This window comes from Apodemus sylvaticus, chromosome 5 (genome assembly GCF_947179515.1).
Source record: "Apodemus sylvaticus chromosome 5, mApoSyl1.1, whole genome shotgun sequence".
In the NCBI taxonomy this organism is placed as follows: domain Eukaryota; kingdom Metazoa; phylum Chordata; class Mammalia; order Rodentia; family Muridae; genus Apodemus; species Apodemus sylvaticus.
This window is the reverse complement of record NC_067476.1, coordinates 75,606,688-75,630,680: the sequence shown is the minus strand read 5'-3', so window position 1 is coordinate 75,630,680 and position 23,993 is coordinate 75,606,688. Positions and strand designations below refer to the sequence as shown.

General features: G+C 38.7%; 1 protein-coding gene across 1 annotated transcript in view; it reads left to right on the top strand.

Annotated features, from left to right (window-relative positions):
- The window catches only part of Hsd17b12 (hydroxysteroid 17-beta dehydrogenase 12), a 135,456-nt gene that overhangs the window by 35,175 nt on the left and 76,288 nt on the right, over positions 1-23,993 (top strand). The window contains exons 2-3 of the mRNA XM_052183061.1: positions 11,287-11,333; positions 13,791-13,866. Of these exons, the coding sequence (XP_052039021.1) occupies positions 11,287-11,333; positions 13,791-13,866 (123 nt within the window). The remainder of the gene's footprint in view (positions 1-11,286; positions 11,334-13,790; positions 13,867-23,993) is intronic.

Genomic DNA, 23,993 nt, shown 5'->3' with positions numbered 1-23,993 from the left:
GTTCATTCATCTCGCTCGGCTGTTTACTCATCTCTGCTTATTGTTTAGTATGGGAAGCTGTCGCAGATCATTATGGAAGTCAGGAAGAGAGCTGTGTGCAGAAGGGGCTCTCTGCCTACGTGCGGTTTTTGACTACTTTCTCCAAATGTGTGGCTTTATGTATATATGTATATGTTCATTATTTTTCTTCCTCTCACACTTGGCCTTGAAATTAGCTCAGTTTGCCTTTTAATGGTGCTTAGGGTCAGATCAAGAGCTTTGTACATCCTCTTTGTACAAGCTGGGTAGGCACTGTTCTAGGCAGTATCTGCTGCCCTTAGGCTGAGCACAAATCTATCTTTATCTTGTTTGGGTTAGAGTTAACAAAAGTCTACTACAAACTGACTGGCTTAGACATACAAATTTACTTCCCACCATTCTAAAGGCTGTGGGGTCATGATAAAGTCATGGTATCTGTAGAGGTCCTAGAGCCTGGGTCCTGGTTCCTAGGTGTGCCTTCCTGGCCTGCATTTTGACTCACAGAGGATATCTCAGTGTCCTCACATGAAAGAAGAAGCAGATGAGTGAGCTCCTTTGTCTCTTCCATTCATTCATTCATTCATTCATTCATTCACTCATTCATAAGAGCTTTGTCTTGATGTCTTCATCCCCTTCCAAAGGGCTACCTCTGAATACTCTGACCACAAGAATGGACATTTTAACATGCATGCAAATTTTAAAAGACACAAAGCATTCAGACTCTAGAGAATTGAATTTCAATTCTAGATACTTGAGTGATATAGTAAATAACCTAAGGCAATCTGTGCAATCATGAGAAGACAATGGTTACATCCTCTTAAATATAGCTGTTAATTATTATCATCATCATCATCATTATTATTTGAGATGTGCTCTCACTGTGTAGTCCACATTGGAAGGGTGCTTATTATGTAGGCCAAGCTGACTTCACACTGAGTAGAGCAGTTCTGCTTTCTCAATCTCCCATCTGCTGGGTTTATAGGTGCAAGCAACCATATTCAGCTCACTATGTCATTTTTATAAAAGTTCAGATTTCCAATTTAGGATTGGGGTTCACTTGCCTGTTTAACATATATCTACTGAGTAGTAACTAAGGGCTGTGTACATTAGTTTACTTGCTTTGGATACAGTAGCTTGGGAAACAGGACTTAAATGTGATATTTTACATTGGTGATAATATAGCATTCTAAGCCAGACTGTGGGCTTTAAAGTTTTTACTTGGCCACTGATCCTCTATCTTTGTTACCTTGGGCAAATTTATTTTTATTTTGTTAGATTTTCTGAGACCCACCTATAAAACTTCATCTATAAAACTGGTAGATAATTTAGAAGTTATTGTAAAAAAAAAAAAAGGTGTTGCTTATTTAGCAATGTGCAGGAAATACCTAATGTTACTCAGGTTGCATAGCTGCAATCCCAGTGGTGGGAGGATTGAGAGTTCAATATCAGCCTGAGCTACATACTGAGACTCTGACTCAAAACCAAATCCATACACCTCTACACAAACAGAAAGCAATACCACCCCTGCCTCCACCTGGCCATGACCACATTTAGTACCTGGAACACCATGAGTGTACTGGCTGGTTTTATGTGCTAACTTGACACAGGCTGGAGTTATCACAGAGAAAGCTTCAGTTGGGGAAGTACCTCCATGAGATCTAGCTGTGGGACATTTTCTCAATTAGTGATCAAGGGGGCAGGGCCCCCTTGTAGGTTATACCATCTCTGGGCTGGTATTCTTGGTTCTATAAGAGAGAAGGCTGAGCAAGCCAGGGGAAGCAAGCTAGTAAGAAACATCCTTCCATGACCTCTGTATCAGCTCCTACTTCCTGACATGCTTGAGTTCCAGTCCTAACTTCCTTTAGTGATGAACAGTAGTGTGAATAAACCCTTTCCTCTCTAACTTGCTTCTTGGTCATGATGTTTGTGTAGGAATAGAAACCCTGACTAAGACAATGAGCATATCACATTTCGGGGCTGGGTGTTCTGAGTCTTCTGTAATTCTTCAGCAGTCAGGAATTTTCCAGTTTTAAGTTGGGACAACTGACTGGTGGCTTAAACAGATAAGAATTTATTCATCATCAAAGAAGCCAGGGTAGGCCCGGTTGAACATTGTTTATTCAATATTCATTGATAATTTGCTTTGCAGTTACTATTCAGAGCACAGGGGATTCATCTGTCAGTAAAAGCATAACTTTACCTCTTTCATGAAGTTTATGATCTAGTTAGAGAGATTAAAAAAAACCTAAAAATTATTGTGGTGTTAGAAGGTGTGCTTGTAGAAAGCTTTGTACAGGAGAACCTATTTAAGTTAGACCATGGCCACACAGCATGGTTTTAGGGTGTGGGCTAGGTGGCAGAAGACTAACACAGAAAAGTTATAAAAAAGAATGGAGTTACCATCTCAAATGACTTTTAATCAGTTGTTAAGCAGTCAAGAGTCACAAATCTACAATTCTTGATAAAATTTGATAAATTAAAATTTTCATGTTTCTTTATAACAAATATTGTAATAAATATTGATATTAATATATAGTATGCAGTTCTAAATGTATAAAGATGATTTAAAAAAACACATTGTCCTGTGGCAGTGACCATAGGACTGTAGAGCAGAACAGGGTGAGAGTGGATTGTGGCCTCATGGACCACTGCAGATCAGAATGCTCAAGATGAGAGTGGACAGTGACTACAGGACTCTTAGGAGGGCAGGACACTCAGATTGAGATAGACAGTCACTATAGAACTCATGCAGAACAGAACACAGAAGGTGAGCATAGGCAGTAGTCACAGAGACCATTATAATATTATACATTTTAGGTAGTCTATACTATTTCTAAAGCTATGTACAACAAACAGTTGACTCCAGAAGAGAGCATTTCCCCTTGAACTGGAGTTACAGGTGGTTATGAGCTGTCTGATGTGGATATTGGGAATGGAACTCAGGTCCTGGAAAAGAGCAGCAAGTGTTGTTTACTGCTATGCTGTCTCTAGCTCCCTGGACAGCTTTCTTGAGATCCTTTTTTTTTTCCTGTTCTGTGATTGACAGGTCCATGGAAGGGGCAGTGGTATTCCTTTGTTCTTTATCAGAAAGCCTTATGCCAGGCAGTAATGTTGTAAGGTTTAGATAGTTGCCAATTAATGACCTTCCTAGCAGTTGAACATGTCACATCTCCTCACAGGCCAGAGAAAGAACTCAGGTCCCATCTGATTCTTTTGGTCATTAATTAAGAGTCCTGACACTCTAGGCCTGAGTTTGGCAAGTTGTTGACTATGAGGGAGAACTACAGTTCATGATCCTCTAATTCTGCTGATATTTTACTTGTTACCCGACACTACCACTGTTTTATTTTTATAGACAAATGGACTTAGGTTAGAGAAGTAACATAGACCAGAATTATTTGTCTTTAAGGACAATAAAGAGGCAGGTGGTTAGATGGTATTTCAGTCTGGAATACATTTCCAGAACCTTTCTTGCAAGAAAGTATGACCTCCTGACTTTGGTCCACAAAGTAACTATGTGAGTGGCAGTATTTAATCCTTAAAGAAAGATTCAGTGGAGACTCTGGTTCTGGGGATCTTCCTGTCTTTGCTTTGCAGCACTAAGCAATAGCACACCCAGCTGGGGTGAAAACTTAGGTCCTTTTGACCACCATTTTATCAAATGAGGTGTGGTCCCAGTTCCAGCATATTTTATGATGCAATTAATAATTAGTGTTAAGAACCAGACTAGCAAGTTAGAGAACGTGTGTCTACTTTGAATGAGAACACATTCTAGGATTGGACTCCTAGAAGCCACATGTGATGATTGTTGTGGTCCATAAAGCTTAGAAGTTCAAGTTATTAAAAGTGGTTGGTGTGGATGGAGAATAAAGAATGTTTCTGTCAGTTCAAGGAATAACAGGCACACATGGAGCTGACTCCCTGTTGTGTTCCATTTAGGAAGCAGGAAGCACTTTGGCCAGAGGGGAGCTGGTGTAAGGAATAGAGAAAAATAAAGTGAGATTTAGCATCATGAGATTAATGAGAAAGACATTGGAGCATTCATGTAGTATGTTGCTAAATCCATCTGTGCAGGTTCATAAGACAAATTTCCTAGTATAGGAGATTCATGTTCTAGTGATTAGATTTCGCACAGTGTGGCTTTTGGCAAGTTGTTCATCTATAAAATGAGATACTATTCCAACCCCTCTCCCCCCCCCCCTTTTTTTTCTTTTTGTACTTTTCATGGGGTTGTCTGGGCAGTTCACAATTAAACCCTGTGGGCTGCTGAAACAACTTGTTAAGATGGTATTTGTAAAGTGTTTGCTACTGTTTGACACATGTTAGACACTCAGGAAACTCCAGCTTACATAAAAGTCCTATTCTAGCCGTGAACAGTCCAAGTACAGACTTCACAGTATGGAGTAGTTTACACTACTTTACAGTGACTGATGCATTGACTGGTTTACTTCTAACGTATAAGACCATGAAGCAAGATTAACTGCAGTTTCCATGAGAAAAGGAGTATTAATAGTAATTTTCCTTTTTTCTCTCTTAATATTCTTCATTTCATTGCTAACAGTTATTAAGAATTTACTATGTCTGGGTACTTGGGCAAACACATGATATACATTGCCCTGTTTAATATTTTCCCAGTCTAGTATGGTCGTTACTCAACAGTTGTTGAATTTTTAGCAGGATTCTGTGAGATAGACAGTGATAACTTTACAAATCAAGAAACAAACAGTAGAAATGGGCAAGGTTTGGGGTTTGAACCCATGAGCTTAGTGATTTATTTTACTGGGTATGTATGTATTAAAATAACAGAAGCCTAAGCCTTTTGCATATGGTGTCTTAATAGTCCTGTGACTCAAAGGTGATAACTATTTAGACCCCTGCTCTCTGCAGCCTCCACTGCTCTGTTCTCATGTTTTGGGTAAGGAAAGCTATGAACAATTTGGCTTTATGAAATCACATGGCTTAATGAGAATTGATAGCCTTTTAATTCTTACATAGTGTTTGCATTTTTAAAGAGGACTTGCCATTAATGAAATGAATCATTGTTTGGAAAGGCCTTCAGTTAACCACGCAAAGTGACAAAATCAGGCAGCAACCTTGTCTTGAAGTTGGCCTGGGATTCACCTCTGTAAAAGGATTCCACTTTTCAGTTCTTGTCTCTGTTCCAGACCTATGGGCACAGTAATACAAAGTGCTTGGTTATTTTCTGTTTGCTTGTTTGAGTTTGGTCAGTGTTTTTAAATGGCACACTATAGCCCAGTATCTTGCAGACAGGGGTAGTGAAGAGTGAAGTAGGAGAGGGCTGCTTGTGGGAACCTGTAAGATCTGCTTGAGAGATATGGAAGATTATATTGCTTTAGGACTGTAGTAAAGTGGATATCCACATTCTATAGTGAAGAGAAAAAATGGATATGACCCCAAACTGGAGTTATGGAAAACGTCTATATGTCTAGGTTTAGTCCTAAATTTAGTTTTTCCTAGAAATTTTTAACTAAATTATGACTAGGGAGAAAAGGTTCCTACTGCCTGTTCTTATTTTATATCACTTTCACTATTCCCTTTTTAATAAAAATGCAGGAAGTTACTGGTGTTTTATGAACTTGTACCCTGCACCCTGCATGCTTCTCTTCTTTGTTCTTGGTTAAATATGAGTTGGCATATGTTAGACTACGTTAGCATTTGCTCTGAGGGACTTCAGTGCTTTCTAAATTCAGCCCTGCTCAGCCTGTAGACTGTTTGCTTGAATCAATGGAGACTGCTATTTTTAGCAACAAAAGGGAATTGAAATAGCAATTTTCCTCCCATGCAATAGATCCCCAGGAGGAATACTGATGCAAGCCTTCTGTCATTTTCTATCCCTCCCACCACCCCAAGCACTCAGAAAGGCAGCTGTCATGGTTTGTGGCAGTATTAATCTTTAATCAATCGAGTGTTTTCTTCATTCAGGTGTTGCAGGGGAGTGGGGAGTCACAAAAGGAACCTGCTTGGAAATAACTAAGCTCATATACATAGGCTCTGCAGTCAGAGTTTAGTGGGCAGAGGCAGGGAAAAGATGGGAGAGCTAAAAATAGCACGCTTGCTTCCAATGTTTCTCTAGTCTATTTTTGATGTTTGATTTTGATAAGGTTGATTGGGCTCTTACTAAAAATATCTGTTCCTAGCAAGTTGAGGACAAAAAGAGTAGAATATTTTTAACCTATACAAGCTAAAGTACTTTTTGTTGACTGTATAAAATTTGGAAGTAGAACTCTGGTCAGTTGCCAGTATTTTATGTAATCTGTAACAAGCGAAACACTTCTGGATGCCAAGTTGGGATATTCTTTATAGTTGTCAGTTCTCATCTTCTCAGACGCTTGCAAATGTGGGTTCTGCTGTTATATTTGTCCGTGCAGACATAAGCCTTTTAGAAGTCCCCTTTCCCCATCTCCTTTCCTTTCTCACCTCAGTCCACTCATGGCCATCCTTTGTACCGCCCCACCTCACGAGGGAGCTCTTTTGTATATGTCCTGGAAAGTTGTCCAGATGTATCCCCTTACTCCATAGCAAATGGATCTGAGGATACCCACTGTTAACCCAGGAAGCAAACCCTAGGGACAAGAATAGTGAACTTAGAGTCCTTTACTAATCTAAAATGGGTACTTTTCCTCATCTAATTATGTTTGGAATGGGTTACTGAAGACCAGCTCCTTTCAAGGAAACCCGTAGACCCCTGTGATCTAACAAGGTCATTATAAACAAGTATATATCTAACAAGGCCATGATAAACAAGTTAAGCATCTTGGAATTACATTTTTTAAATATCTCATTTTAGATGATTGATTCTTGTATGATGTTGAGGAGGTGCAGTATGTTATTTCCAAATAAGGAGTGAATGGAGCAGTGAAGTCTAGTTCCAAGAAGCCAACTTTCCATTCATAATCTTGTTCATTCATTCATGTAGCCATCTATTCTTCAGCAAAACCTCAAGAATCATCTTGTTAAGATAATTTTAAAAAATATTTATTTTTAGCCGGGCAGTGGTGGCGAATGCCTTTAATCCCAGCACTTGGGAGGCAGAGGCAGGAGAATTTCTGAGTTTGAGGCCAGCGTGGTCTACAGTGTGAGTTCCAGGACAGCCAGGGCTACACAGAGAAACCCTGTCTCGAAAAAACCAAATATATATATATATACATACACACACACACATACACATACACACACACACACACACACACACACACACACACACACACACATACACATACATACATACATACATATTATGTCTGTAAGGGTTTTACTTGCATTTATATGTATATATATATATGTATATGCATATATGTATATGCCTGGTGTCCACTGATCAGAAAACGGCATTGGGTTCCCTTGAACTGGAATTATATATGGTTTATAAATCATCATGTTGGTGCTGGGACTAAATTCAGATTGTCTGCAAGAATCACAAGTACTCTTAACATTGAGCTGCCTTTCCAGCCTAAATTCTCTTTTTGTTTTTCTTTTTTAAACCAGTGACTGCCCTAGCAGTTAGATTCTGGAGACCCAGACAGACCAGGTCCTGTGGAACTCTAAGTTATTAATGTCATAAGGAGAAGTATAGAGAATTGTGAGAGCTTGATAGTCAAGTTGTCAAGGAAGGGGCAAGGAAAGCAGATGTTCAAGTGAAAACCTCTAGGATGGAAGCAGCTCTCTGCCATGAATATGTCTCAGTCCATTTGAGCTGCCAGAACATCTGCAGAAACTTAAGTCCTCATGGTCTGCATGCTAGAGAGTCCAAGATAATGCTTCTGTGATAATACCATGCAAAATGGTATTGTCCTTGTGGCTAAGTACTCCTTAAAGGCCCCATGTTGGCCTACTATCACAGTGGTCATCGAATTTCAACACCTCAATTTTACAAAGAACAAATTCAAACCATAGCGTACTATAGATTGAGAATAAAGAGGATCGTGTTTGTGAAGAGAGTTTCCTTGCAGAAAGTGGACACATTCCAGCATGACTGGTGTAAGGTTAAGGACAACATGCCAAGGATTTAGTAAAGAATGAGGGTAGGAGGAGTTCTTTCATTCATTCATTCACTCATTCATTCATCCATAAAACGTTACTAATCATCTTTTATTGGAGTCACTGGCTTAGCAGTTTGACTGTGGGGACAGACATGACTGACAAGTTTTAGGCAGGGGAGTAACATTTGGATTTGTACTATGGAGTGATCACTTTGGCCCAGGAGAGTGAATAAAGGAGGAATAAGAAAAAAAAAAAAGAGATGCAAATGCACTAGGAGTTGTTTTAGGAGATCCCGTGTGAGAGATGAAAGACAGTTTTGCTAACTTTGTATGCATATCAGTAAAGAGCCTTGCTTTTTGGAAAAGCAATGCCTGCATATGACTGAAAAATTTAACAGTAAAAAGAAAACAAAACAAAAAAATAGTAAAAAGAATTAAAAAGAAAAACCTTTCTCTAATTTTGTAGAAGCTGCTCACCACTTCTAGTTTCTTTGTCACAGACACACACACACACACACACACACACACACATGCACGCATGCACGCACACCATTTTTTTTTAATTAATGAAAGATAAGTAAGACCACTGAATTTTATCATAACTAAGGAACATGATAAGGAACTGTAATCTTATTCTGGATGGTATGCTAAGACAGATAAAAGACATTCATTGACAAGTAAGGAAGTTTGACTAAAGTATGGAGTGTAGATGCCTTGTTGGTTTATGGATTGTGACAAGTGTGGCATAGTCGTGTAGGGTGTTAACAGGAGAACTGGGGCTAAGAAGAGTGGTACCTCTTTGTACTAGCTTCACTTTTTAAAAATGTGCATATAAAGCTATCTGAAAAATAAAAAAAAGTATTTTTTAAAAGTAAATTTTTTTTTAAATGTTTATCAAAGTGTCTTTGTGCGTTCCCCCCCCCCCCCCTTGGCAAGCTACTGTCAAGTCTACTGTTATACTGAGACAGGAAAACTTGATCTAAAAACCTGAGCTTCAACACAGGAGGGAGGCAGGAAAATTTCAAGATGGTATCCCAACATCTGGTATAACAGGTTGAATAAGTAGTTTACAGAGTGCAGTATGAGGAGAGAGGTAGGATGCTCTGGGAAGGTCATGCCTAAGAGCTGAAATGGGGTCGATTGTGTGGAGAATTATATCAAGATGTTGCTAAAACAGGAAAGCTGCATATATTTATAATATCAGTATGAGGGAAATATAAACTCAAGGATGAGAAAGAAGGTCCTCCCATATTGGGGGAGGCCAGTTGGGGTTACATGAGACCCTGTTGTAAAGAAGCAAGCAACAGCAAAAGTGAGGGACTTTTAGGGAGTCTAAGAGGATTTTAAAGATCATAGAAAGTCGAGGGACAAATTTGTATTCAGGAAAGATAGAAAGTTGAGTGGGAAGTGAAATGTAATTATAGTCTAGTGTTTGGTTCTATATGGATATTTAACCATAATAATTGTATAACAAGGACTTTGCCTGGTTTTGTTTCCAGAGGGGTTAGAAATGGGGAGGGAGAGGTGGGGATAGAGGAGAGGCCATGTGTGAGCCTACTCCTAAAGCTTTAGTTTTTGTTATTTTAGGTGAATCTTTGGTAGTTGGGGCTAACGAACTGTTCATGTCAGAAAGAATTTGTCATTAGAGGTTGAAGATCTGAGTCTAGTAGTAATGGCCCAACCTGCTGATCTCTAGTTTGGGGAGGAGAGTTAAAGATTGGGTTCCCTCCTGTGTTTCTATAGTACAACCTGAACTTGAGTGGAAGTCCTAGTTGGGAAAGCCATGCATGCTCTGGGAGGCTGTGACCTTACTCTAATTGAGTTCACTGGGGTGGGATGGAAGCTCTGCATGTGGGACCCTCTCCCACTGTACTTAACCCAGTCTAACTTTCAGTTGGTATTGACTTTTATGCTATGTAATAAAGTGAATTAGTGAGTAGTCTGAGTTAATGAATTTTGGATTATCCAACTTGAGGTAGTTGTAGAAATGGAATCTCCACTCCAAATTATAGCCAGTTGATTAGGCTAGCAGAGACCTTTGAAATTGGAGTCTGTCAGAAGTGAGGGCAGTCTTGTTGAGGCCCATGCCTTCAACCTGTGAGAGATACTACCTTTGTCTTAACCCATTTTTCTTTTTATAGTGTTGGGCCTTGAACACAGGGTCTCATGTGTTGGTCAAAGAGACTATCACTGAGCTACACCCTCAGCTTTGTCCTAAATTCTGGTTACTATAAGGAATGTATTGCAGTGTTCTACACAATAAAGGCATACAAGAAAATATGACAGCACAATGCAAAGTTGAGGGTGGTAAAGTGCTGGAGGCATTCAGTTTTGCAGAGTACTTGTAGGCATCAGAGGACAGGAAAAGGTTTCTTTTGCTTAAAGTATTCTGGAGCAGTGCAGTTCCAGATGGAACCTGGACGAGGCTCTGAAAGGAACAAGATAGGAATGAGAGTCTGGGATCTCGACAAAAGCAGAAGAGTCTGAAAGAGAAGAAAAGGGGAGAGTTGAAAATATCTAGCCAGCATGTGCTTGTCCCACCTTGTGGCGTGTTGGTGTGTCAAGGAGAGAGTGCTGGGTGAAATCTGGTTCTTGGGGTCTCCAGAGACAAGAGGAGACTTTCACATACTGGTCAATTTTGTATAGATCATTTTAAACATTTGTTGTAGAATCCATGAGTGAGTTTTCTTTACAAACAAAACTTTTACAGTAAAAGCACACACAAAGAAAACTATTACAATAAAATACATTGCTCATCTTTGAAATTACTAGGCAGCCAGTTTTGAGAACTGATAGTGGAAGAAGGTAAGTATTGGTTTGTGCTCACATACATGCTCTATGTTGTGGCAGCCAATTAGTGAAGAGAAACCCCAGCAGAAAGAAGTCTGGATATAGTCTAGAGTTCCTGGTGAAGAAAAGGAGGTTTCTGCTATACCCATCACAGAATGAGAGGGTTTCTTTATATCCTCACCAACATTTGGTAAATCATAACACTTGGTATTTCATTCTTTTCGATTTAAATTGTTGTATTAGGTAGTTCTAAATTTGAATACTGGTGTTGCTTATTTCTGTATTTATTTATCCTAGGTTTACTGGGAGTTGAGCCTAGGGCCACTAGCACGGGAAGGTCTGTGTTCTATCACTAAACTGCACACAACAGCCCTGGATATGGCTCTTTCATAGTAAATGTTGTACTGGTGTTCTTGGGTGTCGTTGGGTTCTCTAGATGGACCACTTCTTAAACTAAACTATTTCTCTTGTGTCTCAGTTGTTACAGGTGGCACTGATGGAATTGGAAAATCATATGCAGAAGAGGTAGGTGATTTTCAGAATCTGTTTTAAAAATAAGAAAAAAATAGAATAATCTGTTTCAATAGTAGTTTTGATTAAAATTTTATTACATTTCTTTTGTTTTATTTTTACTTTTGACAGGGTCTCACTATGTAGTCCTGGCTGACCTAGAACTATATGTGGACTAGGCTGGCTTTAAACTTCTTGGCCTCCTATGTACATACATGTTTTTAAAGACTTTCAGGTTGTGTTTGTGTGTGTGTGTGTGTGCGCGCGCGCGCGCGCGCGCGCGCACACACACACACACACACACACACACACACACACACACGCTATAGATGAAACCAGAAGAGGGCATCAAATCCCTTGGAACTGGAGTTATAGGGAGTTGTGAGCAGCCTGACTTGGGTGCTAGGAACTAAATTTGGGTCCTCTGCAAGAACAGAGCAGTGCACCATCTCTTTAGTCCACATTGATTTATTTGTGTATGTATGTTTGTTGATGCATGCACACCACAACATGCATATGAAAATCAGAGGACAACTTGTGGAGACGGAGAATTCTTTCATTACAACATGTGGGTCCTGGGGATCGAACTCAAGTCATCAGGCTCCTTAGCAAAAGTAGCTTTACCCACTGGGCCATCCTGCTGGCCCCAGTCATTGTGCTAGGGAGAAACTGTACTAGTGACATATATTCTTTCAGCTCCTTATAAAAGTGGCACTTTAAGAATGCCAATCAGTCATTTTGCAGTCAAAATTGAATTTGTCTCACGATTAGATTCAGGGTAAACATTTTAAAAAGAAATGGTAATAAAAGTGATATTAATCCTCCCGACCTCATCCTATCAAGAGGCAAAAATCGCCGTGTGCTCCATTACTGATGATGATGTAAGGCAAATAATTTATTGTGATCTTGTTTAACAAAATTCTTTATTGTAAAAGTAATAGGGGTATGTGACATGATATTTTGGGACTATATATACCCCATTTTCTAGCTAATTTTTAGTCTAATGGTTTTTATACCCATTGAAGATTTTGCCTGAATTACCTTACTGTAGTTTTAGCAGTGTTTTTTCTAATTTCTCTCTTCCTCTGTAGCCTAAGCTGGACTATATCTAACACATTATGTATGTAGTTCAGGCTTACCTTGAGCTCATGGTAGTCCTTCCTCTAGAATTATAGTCCTGAAATACCATGCTTGGTTGGTGTTTTCTATAAATAAGAGCTTTTCCTGTCCTTCCTCCTTTGTTAATGTGTTTCTCTTTTTTCTTAAAGTATCAATATAGGCTAATGGATTCTTTAGTGCTTTTGTAGTAGATTAATTTAGCAAATTACCAGGCCTTGTTATTTTTATAAAAGATGATCTTCCACAGCCTCATTTGCAATATTACTTGTTACTTAATAAAAGCTGACTTTAGGATTTATAACTGGGAATTAGTTTACTGAATAACGTACACCTCACATTATCCAGAGTGTTGCTCATTTGTAAATTGTCTGGTCCTTCAGTGCAAAGTGTTAGCCTATTAATGCTTTTCTCTGCCTTTTTATTTGTGTCTATGACAACACATTGCTGTGAATGTGTTTCACTCTGCAACATTATATAGTATTGTGTATATATGTATGTAAAAGTTTCTCTTCAAGAAATTCTTTATTATTCATTAATAGTTAATGTGCTTTATTTTGGTTCTCCAAAATTTAATTTTAATGCCCATGTTACTTACTACTGTGACAGAAACAACCCAAGTCAGGCTTAGTTTGACTTCCAGTTCAGTGGGAAAGAAGTTATGGCTGTAAGACCTGTAGGTGGACGATTATCTCATATGCAGTTAAGATAGCTGTACTTGTGTTCAACTTCTTAACAGTGATCCCAGGACCACATGGATGAAGCTCATGTTTAGTTTGGGTCTTCAGTCCTTAGTTAAACTTTTCTAGAGTCATTCTCATACACATACACACGGAAGTATGTTTTCCAGTCAACAGTAACGATTAACCACAAGTCCCAAGTGCAAATTTTAAGACTGATATAGAAACTCCTAACGTTTTGACTGTAGTTTTCCTTTTTGACCCACTGATAATTCTGGATATCTAGCCTATGACAACTTTTTAAATCCTAAACTTGGATTTACAGAAGTCTTAGATGTATAACAATATAAAAAAATAAGTAAAAAGTAGATAGGCCAAAAATAAAAAGTGGAAGGTACCATCCTTTCAAAATGATTTGAGATTTAAATGCTTGCTTAGACACTTAAGGTTCTGTGCAATCTCTTGAAAACTGTACACTTTAGATTACACACACACACATAACACACACACATACACACACACACACTCATGCATGCACACATGCACACACACGTGAATGAATTATCACCTGGTAATTCTTTCTTAAAAGTAAGGTCTTTCTTAAAATGGGAGTTCATCTAATTTATGTTTAAGAATAAACTCCAGAGATGTGATTCAGATCTCTCATTGTTTTCAGTTAGCAAAGCGTGGAATGAAGATTGTCCTGATCAGCAGGTCCCAGGATAAACTGAATCAGGTTTCCAACAACATCAGTAAGTTCTTACATTTTAAACTTAGATCACCACAGTAACTACTCTAAGTCGTGTTTTAAGCAGTGTCCAGTGGCACACTCCTTTGGTTTTAAGTAAATGCTGAAACTACCTTTTATACTGCTAATGGCACATCTTAAATTTGTAATATAAAAATAAAGGGTTTATTTTTATTTATTTATTTATTTTTTTTTGCGGCAGCTTCATGATGTTCACCCTTGAACTTGTCACATAGTATATTGGCTTTGAAATTGGGATCCTCCTGTGCCTGCATCCTGAATGCTAAGATTATGACTTTTGGTTGTTTTTTTTTTTTTTTTTTTTTTAAGACATTTTTATAACTCTTAGAAAAAATGTCATGGAATTATTTTACAACTATTGTGATTTGATTACAATGCCTTTTAACGGCACATTTAGTTCAAATAAGAGTTAAAATTTCTGTTTTAATGTGGTTTACTAAAATAAACTTTTTTAAAATACCCTGGAATCTTTTGAATTTCAGTGTTCCTGAATTCCCAATGATGAGAGCCACTGGGACAGGAACCAGCAGTCTTTCCTGTTAGCTGTACTCAGCTCTGGGCCTGAATTCTGACATGTCGCCAGTCTGCTGTTGCTCAGACTTAACTGAGCAGGGAGAAAGTCAGTGCTGTCCTTTCCTTGTATAAATTAGCATCACTTCTTGACGTGATGTATGATGCTCATATGTCTCTGAACTTCTGCTAGGTTGATATTTTGTAATGATGAGGTATTGTGAAAGGGAGGGCCATTTCTTTAAAAACTGTTGCTGGCTCTGAAAAAAATGAGTTCTTTCAGAAATTGCTTTCCAGTTTTCACATCTAAGATTAAGTACAATCTACTGAAATTTGGTTTCAATTGTATCATACCATGTTGTGGGGTTTTTTTTTTTTTTTGGATTTGTTTTTATTAATCATTTTTTTGTTTATATTTCAAATGAATGAAACCCTTCCTGGTTACCCTTATTGCTCACTCCTCCCATACCATTTCTCCTTGTTTTTGTTTTTGGTGCCTTAAAAGAACTGAAGCTGAAGCTAGAGATGGCATCTGGGTAAGGAAGCAAAGATCCACTCTCAAGACAAGGCCCCTCCAAAGAGGAGTAATGAATGAGTTACATATATAGTTGGTTTAAAGTTAAGTTGTTACGATGCCTCTTTCTAACTGTGATTCATGCTTTAATGACTTCCGAGAAAGCAGCTAACAGCGAGTTCCATTTAGATGAGAGTAGGTTGTTATTAACGCCAGTCTCCCATGTTTAGCATTGCACAGTGCTGTCTAAGCCTTCACATGTGTCCTCTCCTGTGACCGCAGCTCTTTGTGAACTTCACACACTTGTTACATTCCTACAGCTCTTGCTAGTCTTGCTGAGCAGATTGTACCTTAGATTTTGTCTTTACATAGGAAAACAGGTCAGGTTTGGGTTTTGCTGCTGAGGAGAGAACACTGGGCCACACTGTTGGTTGCTGTTTTGTCCTATTGACAGTGTCCTTTGCCTTACAGAAGCTTTGCAATTTTATGAGGTCCCATTTGTTGATTGTTGATCTTAGAGCATAAACCATTGGTGTTCTGTATAGGAAATTTTCCCCTGTGCCCAAATGTTTGAGGCTCTTCTCCACTTTCTCTTCTATTAGTTTCAGTGTATTTGGTTTTTTGTGGAGGTCTTTGATCCACTTGGACTTCAGCTTTGGAAAATTTGCATTTTTCTTCATGCTGAACCAGCACCATTTGTTGAAAATGCTATCTTTTCCACTGGATGGTTTTAGCTCCTTTGTCAAACATTAAGTGGCCATAGGTGTGTGGGTTCATTTTTGGGTCTTCAATTCTGTTCCATCGATCTTTCTCCCTGTCTCTGTATCAATGCCATACCGTTTTTTATCACCTTTGCTCTGTAATACAGCTTGAGGTCAGGGATTCTGATTCCCCTAGAGGTTCTTCTTTTATAGTTGATAGTAGTTTTTGATATCCTGGGTTTTGTTATTCCAAATGAATTTGTAAATTTCTCTTTTTAACTCTGAAGAATTGAGTTGGAATTTTGATGGGGATTGCATTGAATCTGAAGATCGCTTTCTGCAAGATGGACTACATTAATCCTGCCAATCCATGATGACGGGAGATCTTTCCATCTACTGAGATCTTTGATTTCTTTCTTCAGAGACTTGAAGTTCTTGTATAGATCTTTCACTTGCTTGGTTAAAGTCACACCAAGGTATTTTATGTTATTTGTGACTATTGTGAAGGGTGTCGTTTCCCTAATTTCTTTCTCAGTCTGTTTATCCTTTGAGTAGAGGAAGGCCAATGATTTGTTTGAGTTAATTTTATATACAGCCACTTTGCTGAAGTTGTTTATCAAGTTTAGGAGTTCTCTAATGGAATTTCTGGGGTCACTTAAGAATACTATCATGTCATCTGCTAATAGTGATATTTTGACTTCTTCCTTTCCAATTTGTATCCCTCTGACTTCCTTTTGTTGTCTAATTGCTCTAGCTAGAACTTCAAGCACTATAGGTAGGGAGAGAATGGGCAGCCTTGTCTTGTCCCTAATTTTAGTGGGATTGTTTCAAGTTTCTCTCCAATTAGTTTAATGTTCACTACTGGTTTGTTGTATATTGCTTTTACTATGTTTATGTATGGGCCTTGACTTCCTGATCTTTCCAAGACTTTTCTCATGAAGGCGTGTTGAATTTTGTCAAATGCTTTCTCAGCATCTAATAAAACGATCATGTGGGGTTTTTTTGTTGTTGTTGTTGTTTTTTCTTTTGAGTTTGTTTATATAGTGGATTACATTGATGGTGTCCTGGCTGGTTTTGTGTGTCAACTTGACACAGGCTGGAGTTATCACAGAGAAAGGAGCTTCAGTTGGAGAAGTGCCTCCATGAGATCTAGCTGTGGGGCATTTTCTCAGTTAGTGATCAAGGGAGCAGGCCCCTTGTGGGTGGTACCATCTCTGGACTGGTATTCTTGGGTTCTATAAGAGAAAAGGCTGAGCAAGCCAGGGGAAGCAAGCCAGCAAGGAACATCCCTCCATGACCTCTGCATCAGCTCCTGCTTCCTGATCTGCTTGAGTTCCATTCCTAACTTCCTTTGGTGATAAACAGCAATTTGGAACTGTAAGCTGAATAAACCCTTTCCCCCCAACATGCTTCTTGGTCATGATGTTTGTGTAGGAATAGAAACCCTGACTAAGACGATGGATATATCCCTATATTGAACCATCCCTGCATTCCTGGGATGAAGCCTACTTGATCATGGTGGATGATTGTTTTGTTGTGTTCTTAGATGCGTTTTGCAAGAATTTTATTGAGTATTTTTGCATCGATATTTATAAGGGAAATTGGTTTGAAGTTCTCTTTTTTTGTTGGGTCTTTGTGTGGTTTAGGTATGAGCATAATTGTGGATTCATAGAACGAGATGGGTAGTGTTCCTTCTGTTTCTATTTTGTGGAATAGTTTAAAGAGTATTGGTATTAGGTCTTCTTTGAAGGTCTGATAGAATTCAGCACTAAACACATGTGGTCCTGGGCTTTTTTTAGTTGGGAGACTTTTAGTGATTGCTTCTGTTTCTTTAGGGATTGTGGGACTGTTTAGATAGTTTATCTGATCCTGATTTAACTATGGTATTTGGTATCTGTCTAGAAAATTGTCCATTTCATCTAGATTTTCCATTTGTGTTGAGTGTAGGCTTTTGTAGTAGGATTTGATGATTTTTTTTGATTTCCTAAGTTTCTGTTGTTATGTCTCCCTTTTCATTTCTGATTTTATTAATTTGGATACTGTCTTTGGTTAGTCTGCTTAATGATTTATCTATCTTGTTGATTTTCTCAACAAACCAGCTCCTGGTTTTGTTGATTCTTTGTATAGTTCTTTTTGTTTCTACTTGGTTGATTTCAGTCCTGAATTTGATTATTTCCTGCTACTACTACTCTTGGGTGTATTTGCTTCTTTTTGTCCTAGAGCTTTCAGGTGTGCTGTCAAGAGCTAGTGTATGCTCTCTCCAGTTTCTTTTTGGAGGCACTCAGAGCTATTATTTTCCCTCTTAGCATTGCCTTCATTGTGTCCCATAAATTTGTGTATGTTATGCCTTCATTTTCATTAAATTCTAAAAAGTCTTTAATTTCTTCATTTCTTCCTTGACCAAGTTATCATTGAATAAGGCGTTGTTCAGCTTCCATGAGTATGTGGACTTTTGTTGTTTTTGTTATTGAAAATCAGCCTTAGTCTGTGGTGATCTTATAGAACGCATGGGATTATTTCAATCTTCTTGTATCTGTTGAGGCCTGTTTTGTGACTGATTATATGGACAATTTTGGAGTAGGTATTATGAGGTGCAGTGAAGAAAGTATATTCTTTTGATTTAAGTTGAAATGCTCTATAGATATTGGTTAAATCCATTTGGTCTATAACTTCTGTTAGTTTTACTGTGTCTTTGTTTAGTTTGTGTTTCCATAATCAGTCCATTGATGAGAGTGGGGTGATGAAGTCACCCACAATTATTGTGTGAGGTGCAATATGTTCTTTGAGCTTTAGTAAAGCTTCCTTTGTGAATATGGGTACCCTTGCATTTGGAGCATAGATGTTCAGAATTAAGAGTTCACCTTGGTAGATTTTTCTTTTGATGTATATGAAGTTTCTTTCCTTATCTTTTTTGATAACTTTTGGTTGAAAGTTAATTTGATTCAATGTTAGAATGGCTACTTCTGCTTGTTCTGGGGACCATTTGCTTGGAAAAGTTTTTTCCTGTCTTTTACTCTGAGGTAGTATCTGTCTTTGTCACTGAGGTGTGTTTCCTGCAGGCAGCAAAATGCTGGGTCCTGTTTACATATCCAGTCCATTAGTATATGATTTTTTTATTGAGGAATTGAGTCCATTGATGTTATGAGATAATAAAAAAAAGTGATTGTTAGTTCCTGTTATTTTTGTTGTTAGAGATGAAATTATGTTTGTGTGGCTATCTTCTTTTGGGTTTGTTGAAAGAAGATTACTTTCTTGCTTTCTCTAGGGTGTAGCTTCTTTCCCTCCTTGTATTGGAGTTTTCCGGGTATTATCCTTTGTAGGCTGGATTTGTGGAAAGATATTATGTAAATTTGTTTTTGTCATGGAATACTTTGGTTTCTCTGTCTATGGTAATTGAGAGTTTTGCTGGGTATAGAGGCCTGGGCTGGCATTTGTTTTCTCTTAAGGTCTGTATGACATCTGCCCAGGATTTTCTAGCTTTCATAGTCTCTGGTGAAAAGTCTGGTGTAATTCTGATAGGTCTGCCCTTATATGTTACTTGATCTTTTTCCCTTACTGCTTTTAATATTCTTTCTTTGTTTTGTGCCTTTAGTGTTTTGACTATTATGTGATGGGAGGAATTTCTTTTCTAGTCCAATCTATTTGGAGGTTTGTAGGCCTCTTGTATGTTTATAGGCATCTCTTTCTTTAGGTTAGGGAAGTTTTCTTCTATAATTTTGTTGAAGATATTTACTTGTCCTTTAAGTTGGGAATCTTTACTCCTTTCTATACTTATAATCCTTAGGTTTGGTCTTCTCCGTGTGTCCTGGATTTCCTGGATGTTTTGTGTTAGGAGCTTTTTGCATTTTGCATTTTCTTTGACTGTTGTGTCAGTATTTTCTATGGTATCTTCTGCACTTGAGATTCTCTCTTCTATCTTTTGTATTCTGTTGGTGGTACCGGCATCTATAACTCCTGATTTCTTTCCTAGATTTTCTATCTCCAGGGTTGTCTCCCTTTGTGGTTTCTTTATTGTTTCTATTTCCATTTTTAAATCCCAGATGGTTTTGTTCAATTCCTTCACCTGTTTGGTCATGTTTTCCTGCAATTCTTTAGGGGATTTTTATGTCCTCTTTAAGGGCTTCAAGCTGTTTACTTGTGTTCTCCTGTATTTCTTTAAGGGAATTATTTATGTCCTTAAAAATCCTCTATCATCATCATGAGATGTGGTTTTAAATCATAATCTTGCTTTTCTGGTGTGTTGGAGTATCCAGGACTTTTTGTAGTGGGAAAACTGGGTTCTGATGATGCCACGTAGCCTTGGTTTCTGTTGCTTAGGCTCTTGTGCTTGCCTCTTGACATCTGATTACCTCTGGTGTTAGTTGGTCTTGCTGTCTCTGACTGTAGCTTGTCCCTCCTGTGGGCCTGTTAGCCTATGATCTTAGGTTATCAGCACTCCTAGGGAGACCAGCTCTGTCTTGGGCAGAATTTGGGTGGGGAAGGTTATGGCACAGCCTTAGCTCTGGGCGAGTGGAAGGATCCTGTTCCCTGCTGCTCTGCTGTTCCTGTGCCCTGTGCGCTCCTGGTGGGTCTCTCTTTGGATAGTTATTTGAGCAAAGTTGTGATCTCACCTTTGAGTTTATGAGTGAGAGCATACCTGGGAAACCAGCTCTCTCCCTGGTGGGGTTTGGTGTGGAGTGCTGTGGGACAGCCTTAGCTCTGTGGTACAGATAGTTGGATACTTTTGATGTTAAGCATGTAGAGTTCAAATAACAAATCATTTTTGAACCTTAATGTGAGTACAAATCTTTATATGCTGAGCATTTAATGTGTAGAATTCAATAGATCTTTTGCCATTTTCATGTTTAAGATTTCAACTATGTGAATGCAGTTCCAAAGGATCAAGGCATGGACTGATTTGCAGTTTTTGCTGAAATATGAATTTGAGTGGAGACACAACACCAGTGAACCCGAGGTGGCCACAGTGGGGGAGGAGTATAATCTAGGGCTTGGGTCTTGGTCCTATCTCTTTCTTGAGTACTTAGTTATTATATGTTAATCATTTTCAGAAGAGTGTATAGGAATTTAGTCTCAATGAAAGCAACTGCTAGTTGTTACAAATAAAGGTTCATAGTCAGAAAATTGAAGCTTTGATTAAATATAATTTTGAATTTTGAAATGTTGATAGGAGTGAATTCAGTTTCCTTGATAGCAAGGAAAGCTACCTTAGGGCAGTCTTAGCAAGTATGCCAGCTTGTGTAGAATTTGAGTGAGTCTGGAGATGTAAGTTGATGATATTTGAAAATTTGGTTAACTTACAATTTGAGGTGACATGAATTTTGGGCAAAATGTGATTCTGTTCAAGTTTTTTCATGGAAGAAAATATATCCATTCAGTTGACCTTTATTAAAAAGAATAGTTTGGTTTTTTTCTTTGAAGAAAATAGCATTTAAATAGAGGTTAGAGCAGCAGACCATAGGCTGATAAAGTATACATACATTCCAGGGAATTTAGAAATACATGTTTTTGAGATAATGCTTTATATATTTCAAGCTGGCCTAGTGCTCCTCAGATAGTTAAGGGTGCTCCTCCTGTCACCATCTCCTGAATGCTAGGATTACTGTTCATCATCACACCCAGTGAAGGTGGTTCTAGGAGCTGAACCAGGCCTTACTACATGCTAGGCAAATACTCTGCCCACTGAGCTACACTTCTAGCCCTATGACAAGTTTTATCTGACATGTGAATCTTCTTTTGGGGGGGATGATGTTTTTGTGAGTGTGTTAGTTCCAGAAGAATAAAGGGACCAGGACCACATATTGACAATGACAGACAAACTGTCTTTTTTTGGTTATACTTTGAATCTCTCTTTTTGAATGCCTGTGTACTTGGTTCTGTGGTAAGCAATTGAGACAGTGATGAACAAATAGGATGTGTCCTTCTGCATTCTAGTGAAAGAGACAGTGAAAACAAATGATTTAAAAAACAAACCTAAATAAATACACACCAAACGGATAAGTAACCTGTACTAAGCCCCACAGAGAATGCAAAGGGATAGTAATTAAACAACAGAAAAGTTACTCTGTATGGTGAGTTTTGTGACTGTCAGGATACCTAATGCCCTATATTAACACCCCAGTAAGTGACAGCAATGCCTTGGTGAGGGAAGCGTCCCCTGGGCCCTCCTGGGAATATAATGATAGCAGGGTTGTATATGCATAAGGTGCACATGGTAAGTCAACTTCCTCATTCTGATTTTCTCGAGGTTTTTAGTCCATGCCTCTCTCTTATGCCATTAAGTGCAGCTGTCATAGCACCCATGTTTCCGTAAGCCCACAGGGATAACAAGCCCCACCCATGTATATGAGCTAACCATCTACTCCTAGTTCTCTTCTAAGAGAGTCTTACAAAGAAACTTGGCTCATTCCGATTTTCTTAGTGTAATATTAAAAATCCATTTCACACTTATTTCTTGTTCTACTTATACAAAGGGATAAAGTTTTGTGTTTTGTGTGTGTGTGTGTGTGTGTGTATGTGTGTGTGTGTGTGTGTGTGTGTGTGTGTGTGTGTGTGTAAATTATTAGCCTATGCCTCAATCTTGTGAATGGCTCTCCTCCCAGGAATGCTGCAGCCTAGCCTGTTTTGTTATGGAGGTGAGAGATGACTGAGTTGAATCATGAGACAATTCCCTTGTAAGGAAACCACCCATGCCATTATTGTGTGGATAATACCTTCAAGCAGAGAACCCCACTGTCATGAGGCCTGATGAGGCCATTTGTGTCGGCACTGTCATGGATTGGGAAGAGTCAGATAGCTTTAGCTTTGAGAATCTCAAGTTCCTCTGAGATTCCCCACTCTAAGAATCTGGCTTTCACTGTGCCTTCCTTTTGCACATGAGACATACTCATCTTGTATTGTCACCCTGCGATTGGCTTTTTAAGTTGCTTGCTAACCAGGTAAGTGTTGTGGCAATGAGACACAAAAGCCTTTTCAGCATAGAAAATTGAAAATTGTGACTTGAAAGTTCAGTGGCTCACCCTGTCACTTCCTCCATAAGTGTTCCAGTGCACCTGGAAGATGCTACAGCGTGCCACAGGCCTGTGCACTCTACCAATGCAAACGTGGCAGCGCTTTGTCCCCTAAGTCACCTTTTCAGTAGGCCTAGCTTCTCTGTTTCCCACTGAGAAGGAGCTCTGCTCTATGTTCAAAGGACACAGCCACTCATTCCTGTGGCTGATTCTCTATCAGTCACTCAAGTTAAACAAGGCACAGAGTCTACCCTCTCACTCTCTTGTGACTGAAAGAGGGGAGCCTTGCCTGCAAGGGGGGGGTGCTTTTCTTGCTTCTGTCTATCCTCCATTACCACACAGACTTGGTGTGTATACCTGTATAAGCAGTTCTTCATGAATGTAAAAGTTTTTCAGTTGTAAAGGCTTAGATAGTTGAAGAGGACTGCAGGTATCTCCAGAAAAGGAACCTATGTCAGAGCCGTGATTGTGTAATATTTTTATTTCATTATCATTGTGAGCCAGGATTATTTATTTGTTAACCACTTTTGCCAGTTTGGATTTGTCAAAGAAAAAGTCCTACCAGCGTTTAGATGCTGAGCTAGATTTGTATTTTCAGTAAAGCACATCACAGAGACCAGTGACAGAGCACCTGAGCTCATAGCAGTTGGAGCTGGTGGCATTTACAGCTCAGGTGATTCTGAGGCAGTCAGTTCTTCTGATTGGATGCACTTTAATCAGCTTTGATGAAACACAAACAAAGGCGATTTTGTTGTTGTTTTGTAATTTATTTCCTGGTTGAAGCTTTAGGATAGTTCTGATTCCATGACTTCATCTTTCCATTGCAAACGTTTTTACAAATGGAAATTCTCCCGGTTTCTAGTCAACACAGGAATAAGATTGTTAGTTTCTTTTTTTTTTTAGACCTTATTTGTGATTATATCAGTGCAACTAAGATGTAGATTTGACAAAAAAGTTTGACATTTTTATTTACTATTCTTGTGTGTGTGTGTGTGTGTGTGTGTGTGTGTGTACATGTGCCATCATGGTGAGTGTGTGAAGGTGCAAGGACAACCTGCAAGAAGTCAGTTCTCACCCACTGTGTGGGTTCTTGTCTTCAGGCTTGGTGGCACACTCCTCTATCTGACAAGCTGTCTTGAAAGCTCTAAATTATAATTGTTTTCAAAAATTATTTCTCTTACATTAATTAGTTAATTAATTTGGTGTGTGCATGTGAGGAAATAAGAGGACAACTTGTGGGAGTTGGTGCTCTCTCCCCTCAGCCATGTTTGTTCTGGAGCTCACCCCAGGCCATCAGTGCTGATTGCAGTGCCCTTAACTGGTCATCTCAGCACAGTTCCAGAATTCTTTGATGTAGTAACAGGTTCAATAATTTGAT